At 48.2% G+C, this 10,555-nt stretch overlaps 1 protein-coding gene across 1 annotated transcript; it reads right to left on the bottom strand.

The window, feature by feature from the left end:
* Positions 1 to 3,216: 3,216 nt before the first annotated feature.
* Positions 3,217 to 7,425, bottom strand: LOC143841994 (myogenesis-regulating glycosidase-like). Its single transcript, XM_077346566.1, has one exon. It carries the CDS (start codon positions 6,972 to 6,974, stop codon positions 4,905 to 4,907), a length of 2,070 nt encoding a protein of 689 aa, XP_077202681.1. The 5' UTR covers positions 6,975 to 7,425; the 3' UTR covers positions 3,217 to 4,904.
* Positions 7,426 to 10,555: the final 3,130 nt, after the last annotated feature.

Here is a 10,555-nt window from a genome sequence, read left to right as displayed (position 1 = left end):
GGAAGGGGAAGGGGAAGGGGAAGGGGAAGGGGAAGGGGGAAAGGAAAGGAAAGGAAAGGAAAGGAAAGGAAAGGAAAGGAAAGGAAAGGAAAGGAAAGACTGCCTGAAGGAATCTCCAAGCAGCTTCTAATTGCCTTCACTTCCTCAGCCCATGACACCCTGTGAGGAAGGAGAGTCTGAGAGAGCCCTGATATTACTGAAGAAGAAGAGTTGGCTCTTAGATGCCACTTTTCTCTACCCGGAGGAGTCTCAGAGCAGCTTAAATTCACCTTCCTTTGCCCACAACAGACACCCTGTGAGGGAGGTGGAGCTGAGAGAGCCCTGAAATCACTGCTCTATAAGAACAGCACTATCAGGACTGTGACTGGCCCAAGGCCACCCAGCTGGCTGCACGTGGAGGAGTGGCTATTGCTCTTAACCTCTACACCACACCGGTTCACCTGGAACTCTGCCTCCTGGGGCCAAGGTTCAAAAGCCTTCAGAAGGGTGGATGCATTGTGACGCTTCTCTTTCTGTCCCGAGTGATGCAGAGTCTATTCAGCCATGAATGTTCCACTCTTCCTGTTGCAAAGAAGAAGAAGAAAGAACACGGGGGCGCATTTGCGGTTGCAAGAACAGATTGGGTGCAAAAAACAGAATCTGAAAGGAAGGCTGTGCGCTCCACTTCCATTCCGTTCGGAAAGCCCCGTGAAGAGCAAACGCCAATCGGATTTCAGCGGAGGGTCCTGCCTCCACGTGAGCCGCGAGGTCCTCTCCTCCAGGATATCTTCCTTGGCGTGCCCCACCAGGGCCTGATTCCGGAGGGGCTCACAGAAGGCAGCTGCTCAGCAGGATGGCTCCCATCTGCTCTGCTAAACCATTTCTTGCCTTGGTGGGTTGCAGATGGTGGCAGGCACCCAAAAATAAAGCAGAGAAGTTTGCCTTTTGTTTAAAGCTGCCTTTCCTTTTTCTGCCCTGTAAACTGAAGGAAGATGCAAAAGAACGACAGAGGTGGTTTGACATTGCCTGGCTCTGCATTGCAACCCTGGACTTCATCGCTGGTCTCCCACCCATGTGCTGATCAGGGCTGACCTTGCTTAGCTCCTCAGATCTGATGGAGACCAGCCTGGGCCATCCAGGTCAAAGCAGAGGACCTGCAGAGGAGCCACTGCCTGCCTCTGCGTAACCACCAGGGACTTCCCTGGTGGTCTTCCATTCAAGTACTGCCTCTAGGCATCAGGTTGTAAACCGCACCTACCCTTAGAAGATAAGGGGGTGCATCCTGTAAGACCACAGGTTGTGGGAACCAGTGGCACAGGGTGGGGGGCATGCCTGGCTCTATATCTGCCTCAACCCTTTGTATGTTGTCAGCTTTAGCAGCGAAGCGTCCAATGTAACCGTTAGTAGCCCCTTCAAATAAACTACTGCAGTTTTTCCCTTTGACTCAGAGTTTGCCCCTTGGGGAGAATTGCCACAGAATGTGACACAAATGCACATTTGTATTTGTCTCTTCTCTTTATCATGTTGTGAGATCTCAGGTGACATATTCTCTCTCTCTCTTTCTCTCTCTCTCCCCAAGGGAAAGATTTATGCACAGTTTTGTGTGCAAGATTTGCTGTTGGCTGCAGAACTTCCTTCTGTGTGTCAAGAAATGGTATTTGTACAAATCCTTCTTCCATTTGTACTTTGGCTCCTGGGAGCCTGCCCAAGGCCTCCCCTCCCCCTCCCCCCACTTCAGCTTTGCTGAATTATTTGGAATTCTGCAGAGTTCTTAGTGCTTCACTCCAATCAAAGGACATTAATGCGCCTGCAGGATTTATACGGCATGCAATAGCTGGGTTTCCAGAATGCATAACTACATACTTTTGATATCAGACAAACCCAGCACTGCAAATCCCAACCAAGAACTACATGTGACTAAAATCACTGGTGCTCATTGTTGAGAACTCTGCGTATGCTCAGAAGCAAGTCTCATCGAGTTTTATGAAAACATTTAAATCCTGCCTTTCCTCATGATTCACGGTGGCTTACAATGGTGGTTAAAATATTGTTAGTATAAAACCCAAAATATAATAGCAAACCCCAACCCTGCCCCTTTCCAGTTAAAAAGACGCCTATCATTCAACGCCCCCCCAAAAGACAGCCCCCCCCCCACAAAAGACACCAAACAGACAGGCCTTGCAGCACCCCTGAAGATCTCCAAGGAGGGGGTTCCTCTCAGGGAGCCCCTTCCACAGACCGGGAGCCATGATGGGAAAGGCAGGGACCCTGGACGATGTTAGATGGGCCACCCCAGGGATGGGGTCAACAGCAGAAGGCTGGTGGTGAATGCAGTTGTGGCCCAGGGACATGTGAAGGGAGGCGCTCCTTCAGTGGGGCTTGTTCCCTGTTGAGTGTGTTTAGGACCGCATGATCTGGTGCTTTAGCTGGGAATCTCATGACCTGTGGTGTCAGTTTTATTACAGTCACAGACCAGCACAAGATGATGCAAAAACATCCATTAAAACCAGGAACGAAAACATCTTAAAACATAGCAATACAAAATAGAAGAATAATAAGGTACATAAGCACAGCTGTCCAGTTCACTTGAAACAGGGGTAGTCAAACTGCGGCCCTCCAGATGTCCATGGACTACAATTCCCATGAGCCCCTGCAGGCTCGTGGGAATTGTAGTCCATGGACATCTGGAGGGCCGCAGTTTGACTACCCCTGAAACAGACCATTCTATTACGAATTGTGATCACTGCTGCACAGAACTAGTTTGTATCATGTTGTAAGCAGCAGATAAATGTAAAATTCTCCTGAGCGTCCTGGGAATCTGCCTAACAGTGGAAGAATTAGACTAATTCGAATGTCATTATAATATCGACATTGAAGGAGAACATGTTCCATGGTTTCTATATGTCCAGAGCCACAAGTACATTTCCTTTCGATATAGGGTATTTTTCTATATCTTCCTTCACCAAATACCTGTGGTGAGGAAATGGCCTGAACGACTGGAGACTTTGACTGATTCTGCACAGAGGCGCAAGACTCATGCTGCCTCCTGCTTGCACTGCACATATGCATGCTCCCTGATGGGAGACCCCTCCCGCATTTACCTCGTTGCGGCTTTGTGCAAGGGAAAACAAGTCGAACTTCTCCGCCCTCCCCCCCCCCCCGCTCTTCAGCTTGTCAATCATGGCAAGCCACGAATCAAAGCACAGTAGTTGTCTCAGGGACTCAAACTTCCGTTGTTGTCCCCGCCTCCCAAGCCCCGAAATTAATTTTTTTTAAGTGCAGTTCCACGTTGCTATGTGGTAATGCCATGACATAAATGCATTTTTAATTAAAAAATCAACACTTCTGCATTGCTATGGAGATACGCCACAACAATAAAGCACACACACACACACACCCCTTTGGGGATTTGTGATGTTTCCGACGCTATGTTGAGTCGTGAGAGGCCGGACATGGTAGCTGGACCCCGAATAATGATTGTGTGTAAACAGCAGGCTTAAAAACAAAGAGCATGAATGCCTAGCTGATGGGGAGAGGGCTGCTTCATCACACGTCATCCCCCCCCCTTCCCTGTTCATTCACCTCCGCCAGAAAACACAAATGTTTTGCCTTCCTGATCTCAAAGAGACCATGGACACTTTAGGGGAAATTTTATTTTAACTTATGCAAAGTAGATTTGTGGTCCTGCAGCAACAAGGACCATGCCATTAAAAAAAATTCTTGGAACAGGAAATGGAGAGGGGATTCAAACTTTGTCCTGTTGCTGCAGACCAACTTGGCAACCCTCCTGGATCTAACTTTTTTCTGCTTGCTTTTCAGATTCAAGGCCGCTTCTTGGTCAGGGGCCCATTCCCAACTCCATCTGGTGCTTGCAACCTCAGGGATCCCGGACTGGAAAATGTGCTTCCCAAATCTAGATCCCAGCCCAGTAACACTGTGGAAAAGAACAAGATTTCTGTTGGAACACGCAAGATCTGCAGTGTGCATGAATCAAAAGGACATGAAGAATTTCCCACAGGGAACATCGGAGGAGATATGTCGTTAGCTTATTTAGAATAGGAACTTCCTGGTGTCTTTCAAATCTCCCTCCTGTGTCCTGTTTGGCTCAGTTGGAGACTTCCTGCTCCTTTGAGCCCACTTCCTCCCTGTTTGCCTCCAGAACAGACAAAACGAATGCAGAACAACAGTTATACAGACCATTAGAACTCTCTCTTTTTCTTCTTTCTATGCAAAAGTTATTTCTCTTAATAAAACTATTTTATTATTTTAAATTCCATCAACAATTTTCAAGGGGATGAGTTTTTAAGAGTCAAAGTTCCCTTACATCTCGGAAATCTTATAGGTCTCTAAAGTTTAACTGGACTCAAATCTGTCTCTTCTACTGCAGACTAACACATCTGCCCACCTGAAACGATCTTCCCAATTCTAGATCGAGATGCAGACGGACTCAGCTTGGCCCCAACCTTGGTCTAAAATTCCCGTTCAGTTTCTGACGCTGGGAAAAACCTGCAGACGTAGCAACGTCCTCAACTGTTCTTGTGAAATACAAATCCGTTTATAATCCTGTTGTTTCTCCCACGGAGAATCATTCCCAAACACTCCCGTCAAAACGCCTGCAGCTCCATGGCATTGGGACTTAGCCTCTCTCTGTGCTTCGCTGTCAATTAATTAACCTCATTCTGAGGTTGCCATCTGCAAGGTGCAGATAAGGGCCTCCCCTTTTTTGGGAGAGCGAGATAAAAAAAGAGGGTGAGCTGTGTTGTTCCTGCAGAGCTCAAAGCTAGAGGAGAACCACAACCAGAGTTTACTGCCCTACGGAAATTGCTTGATGCAGAAAGAATTGTTCGACTTAATCAGATCAAGTCAAGGTCTCCTGAAGGTTTCCAAAGGAGTCCCCGGGATGGTTTACCTGGCCCCAAGGCAGCTCAGGAAACCAAAGAGAAATAAGCAGCTTCATCCAAGCTGATTGGGTAGTCCGTAAGCATGACGGGAGTCTTTGCAAAAAGTTCCCCTTTGTAACTCTTCCATTGGCCTGCTGGGAGGTAGATGTCCCTCTTTGACATGCCCGGCTCCAATATGGGAGCCACCATGAGCACATCCCCAATGAGGAACTGGGAATCGATTTGGTGGGCAAACTCATCATTAGGAGAAGCCCACCAGATGGGCCTTATAAGGGGGTCCCCCGTGGCCGCAACCTGCTTGGCCACCTCAAGCAAGAGAGGAGCAACCAGAGATTCACGGAGCGCCATAAATTTGTGTGCAATTTCAATAACTTCCCTATCATAAAGCCAAGGTGGGATGGAGAACTGCAGAGAAGGCATGAAGGAAGACAGCTCCAGCCAGCGGATGTAAAGCTCCCGGTCTGGGAAGTCTACAGCACCTTCTGTCTTGTTGGGAAGAAAGTTTCCACCAATCATATCTGGCAGTATGAAGGGGTATCCCAATAGGCCCATGGTCAACACGGTAGGGATCAAAGACTTGAGTCCAAGCTCATGACCCCAAATTGAATCCCGGTCGATGATACGAACCAAGCAAGGGATGTGCTGGGACTGGTACCCAACACGGACCTCAGCAAACTCATAAAAGGGAATGGCCATTTCTGCATAGCGTCTGGACCAGACGCTCGGATCTGGAAGGAGCTGGAAGGTGCCAGGCTCCTGAGGGAGGTAGCACGTCTCCCCAGCATCAAATTTGAAGGAAACGATGCCATACTTCAAGCAGAGCTGCCTCAGCTGGCTCTGAAACCATTCCCTGGCAGAAGGGTTAGTGAAATCCAAGATGGCGCCCCTGCCGTTCCACCACTTGACCATGGCAGGATCGTGACCTTCTGGTTTCATCACAAAAAGCTGCCTCTCTTTCCCAACCTCAAAGTTTGGAGACTTTGTGTGTACGAAGGGCTGTATCCACAGAGTGACCCTAAATCCATCTTCCTTCAGCTTTTCAAACATTTCTAAGGCATCTGGAAACTTGAATGGATCAAAGTCAAAGTCGCCGTAATTCTGCATGTACCCATCATCTATTTCAAGGAGACCATGTTTAAAGCCATACTTTTGAATTGTTTGCGCAAATTCCAGAAGTTTTTCCTGGTCAATCTCTTTTTTGTACAAAGCCCACGTGGACCAGATAGGAAACCTGAAAATATTTTCTGAAGGCATCTTCAAAGGTTTCCTGAAATACTTCTGAGCCATGTGTCTGTGGACAGATGTAATGTCTGAACCGACACAGATATGATAACTCAGCTCCGGGAAAGGCTGCTGTCCCAGGGGAGGCTTGTAGAGGGATTCCTTATACCTGGCCTGGAAAAAGAAGGACCTCTCCGAAGCATTGAACCCAAGGTGGAAGGGCACCGAGTCGTTAATCCTGATGGCCGCTGCTTTGGAGGAGACCCAGTACCGCTCCAAGATGCCTCCAAAACTGTTCCGGAAAGAGTATACATCGCTCGTCACAAACGGCATAGGTTCTTGGTATCCCGAAAGCCGTATTGGCCAGTGCTGCACACTCATCTCCCAGCCCCCGTACCAGTGGGCGTCCCCCCAGAACATCTTGTGGTCCACCACGGTGTCGGCCACCAGCTCTGCCCACCGGATGGTGTAGCACATCAACACAGCCTTGGTTCTGACGATCTGGACTGAGAAGCTAAGCTTCCCTTGGTCTGACTCGGAACAGGCTAAAACATCCCCCTCCTTAGAGCACGACTCCAAATCAAGGACCCCCGACTGAAAGGCCAGCCTGAAGACGACCTCTCCGCTCTGGCTTTGGATGGAGAACCCATCCTTCCGGAGGTCCACCTGCTCCATCTTCATTCTCTCTGTCCTTTGGGGTGAAACCCAGGAGTAGCTCCCTGCCACCACAACTGCGAGGAGTCCTGCTGCTAACACACCTGCTCCAAGGCGGGGGGATGCCCAAGACTCAGGTCTCTGTGGGGCATCACAGCCATCCTCCCCTTGTTGTGGTCTGTCTTCTTTGACTCGACGGCGGAAGGCTTGCGTGGCCATCTTCTGCCCGTCAAACGTGCCTCGTCCAGATTCTGAGATGGGTTTAAAAACAGCTCTGAACGTTACTCCTCGCCATTCCCTGAGATCCAGGAATGTAGATCAGCGCTGTGGATCTCATCCGAGCCAAAGGCTGCAGAAATATCGCCAGAGAGCAAGGGAAGAATGTTTCTTGCAGGGAGCTGGCTGGAGACTGCAGCAAGAGTTCCGCTTTTCGCCCCACTCCTCTCTGCGTAGATAATCAGCTGACTAAGGGCTGTTATGCAAGCTGACTCCCTGGCAGAAAAGCAGCTTTGGCCAAGGTGTGGGGGATGGAACAGCTGCAAGAAATAGAAATTGTGTGTGATTGGGAAGAAAGGAGGGCGATTCTGCTGTGGGGCAGGGGTGTCCCCTGGTGGTAGCAAAATCAGTTTCAACTCTAGTTTAGAAAGACTATTGTTCAGGGTCTCTGTTCTGACAGTGTTTCCCCTGCAGCTACAAAGACCAACATTAAAAAAACTCTCCAGATTTTTATTTCTCAGCCATGAAAATCTTGCCATTCAGGAAATCAATGAGAAAGGGTGGTTGAGAGACTATCCTTGTGGTTAGACCTCGAAGCAGTCAGATATAGTTTGATAGAAGAACCATGAATAGAAGAATAATAGAAGAACCCTACTGGATCAGAACAGTGGTCCATCTAGTCCAGCATCCTATTTCACACGGTGGCCAACCAATCCCTCTGGAGGGCCCACAACAGGGCAGAGAGGCTGGGCCTTCAGGAGAACATCAGGAGAGCCCTGCTGGATCAGACTAATAGTCCAGCATCCTGACTCACACAGTGGCCAGCCAGTTCCTCTGGAGAGACAACAGGACATAGATGCTGAGATCTTCATAAAAATATAAGAAGACCCAGCTGGATGAGGTCTATTTAGTCCAGCATCCTTTCTCACATGGTGGCCGACCAGTTCCTAGGGTTGCCAGATCACACTTGGCCACTGGCAGAGGATAGGTGGGCAGAGTTGCCAGAGGAACTCCTGGAGATTTGGGGCTGGGGCCTGGGGAGGAAAGGGACCTCAGTGGGGTACACCACAGAGTCCACTCTCTGAAGCATCCCTTTTCTCCTGGGGAACTGATCCCTGTAGTCTGGAGATGAGCTGTAATTCCAGGGGATCTCCTGGAAGATGGCACCCCTACTAGAGGACTAACAACAGGGCCTAGAGGCCAAGGCCTTTCCTGATGTTTTTGAGGCCTTCTCCTGATGTCGTAGGGTTGCCAACCTCCAGGCAGGGTCTAGACTTGACAGCACTTTACATGCACCCAGGTGAACAGAATGTGCCTCATTGCTCACGGCCCTTTGTGGCCTAGATTCTGCTGGTTAATCAAGTGGTAAGAACAGTTCAAATTGCCCACAGCCCAGTTTCAGAAGAAACACCTGAGGGGAAGCTGGAGAGGAGAGAAGCCCTGAGCTGCACCACTGGTCTGCATGTGAGCAAAAAGGCTAACACCATGCTTTTGCATTTGCTGGTTCTGCTCCCTCCTGTACCTAGGGATGCCAGTCTCCAGGTGGGCCCTGCGGATCCCCTGGAATTATAACTCATCTCCAGGTGCCAGAGATCAATTCCCCTGCAGAAAATGGCCATTTCAGAGGGTGGGCTCCACAACATTCTACCCCACCAAAGTCCCTCCCTGCCCCAAATCCCACCCACTCCTGGCTTCACCCCCAATGTCTCCAGGTGTTTCTCAACCTGAAGCTGGCAACCCTACCTGTTCCCCATCAAAAGGAACTCAAAGCGACTCACCCAAGCAGTTACCTCAAAGGCACAGCAGAAGACTACTAAAACCAATGACAACTGGAAATGGGCAGCTGAAGAAATTTGTGGCCTGGAGCTAGATAACAATGCCTGCTCTATAATATACAATTAAGCCTCTAGTCAAGGGACAGGGCTTTTCTAAGACCTCCAGGCAGTCGATAACCTTAGAAGCACCTGGGGAAAAAGAACTGCAGGGCAGCATGAATTAGTTGATCTAAGCCTGAATGCCTTATGTGATTTATCTCACCTGTGGCAGGGGATGACTTGAAAAAGGCACATGGAAAATGCCTTTAAGCAGCCCATTAGCCACAGGGTCCCCCACCTTTTTCAGCCTGTGGACACCTTGGGTGGTGAGCGTAACCACAAAATGGCTGCCCTGGAAGCCGTAGCTAATCACAAAATGGCCTCCATGAGGGCTGGAGAGCAGAGGAGGAGTTTGCTAGCAAACCACCTTGGGACAAGGTCATGTTAGCAAAGCACCACCTGGACAGAAAGGCACTAAGTCATGTCAGCTTTACCCAGAAAGCTCACTCAGCCATGTTTGCCCTTGCGTGGCAAATTTAACGTGCATTCACTCTCTAGATACCACATTCCTTTGGGAGAAGTATGTAGAGCAATGTTATGGCTTCCGTGAGGAGCTTCTCTAAGTAACCTTTCCCTCACCCTATGCTAATAAGGCTTATTGATAGGATAGAACTTTTCTGATATTCTTTTTGCACCTGTGGTCATTCTTTTCCTTAATTAATTCATCTCCACCTGAGCCGTTTCCCTTCCTTAATCACCAGAGAGTCAAACACCTGGACATTGGCTGCAGAGGAGCGGACTTGCAGTAATGGGTTTAAACTTCAAGTACAACGATATAGGCTAGATATCAGGAAAAAAATTTCACAGTCAGAGTAGTTCAGCAGTGGAATAGGCTGCCTAAGGAGGTGGTGAGCTCCCCCTCACTGACAGTCTTCAAGCAAAGGCTGGATATAAACTTTTCTTGGATGCTTGGGGTTGATTCTGCGATGAGCAGGGGGTTGGACTAGATGGCCTCTATGGCCCCTTCCAACTCTATGACTCTATGACATCCTTACTAGTCCCTCTTTTGTCTTCACTGGGGAAACCCATTGAGTCCCTCTGGAAGCAATCATCCACACAAACAGTAACTCAGTCAATGACAACAGAGCCATTCCCTGGACTCACCCTGGTAAACACATTAACTTGGCCTCACCCTGGTAAACACATTGTCTTAGGGGCTAGCTGCCTGGCCTTAGCCTCCAGTTATGAAATTGGGTATTTAAACAGAGACATTTGGCCATAGCCATGGATGTGTCATTCCTGGATCCAAACCACACACCGAGCTGCACACAGGTCTTGCTGTCTGTCTCTTTCTGGACTTCTTCACATCACAATAGATAGCTATTGATTTGTCTTTGACCCAAACTTTGACCCAAACTATTGCACCATCTCAACTCTTTTCTTTTTTCTTGTGTTAGTTTAAATCATGTGAAAGAGTATTTGTTTTTGTTTTCCAATAAAAATCATACTTGTTTTATTATTATTATTATTATTATTATTATTATTATTATTACTATTATTATTATTATTAGATTTATTCCCCGCCACTCCCTTGCGGCTCGTGGCGGGTTACAACATCTTAAAACCCCATTAAAAGTCCATTAAAACAATAATTACAATTTTAACATTACTTTTATTTATTAACATTTTATTTCAATTTTGGCCTCTGCCTAAGTTTCTGACAGGGATGATCTCCCCAAATAGGTAGAGATCCCTCCTATTATCGTATTA

Source organism: Paroedura picta, chromosome 7, assembly GCF_049243985.1.
Source record: "Paroedura picta isolate Pp20150507F chromosome 7, Ppicta_v3.0, whole genome shotgun sequence".
Classification (NCBI taxonomy): domain Eukaryota; kingdom Metazoa; phylum Chordata; class Lepidosauria; order Squamata; family Gekkonidae; genus Paroedura; species Paroedura picta.
Note: the sequence above shows the minus strand (reverse complement) of the source record. Positions and strands in the feature narration are given on the sequence as shown.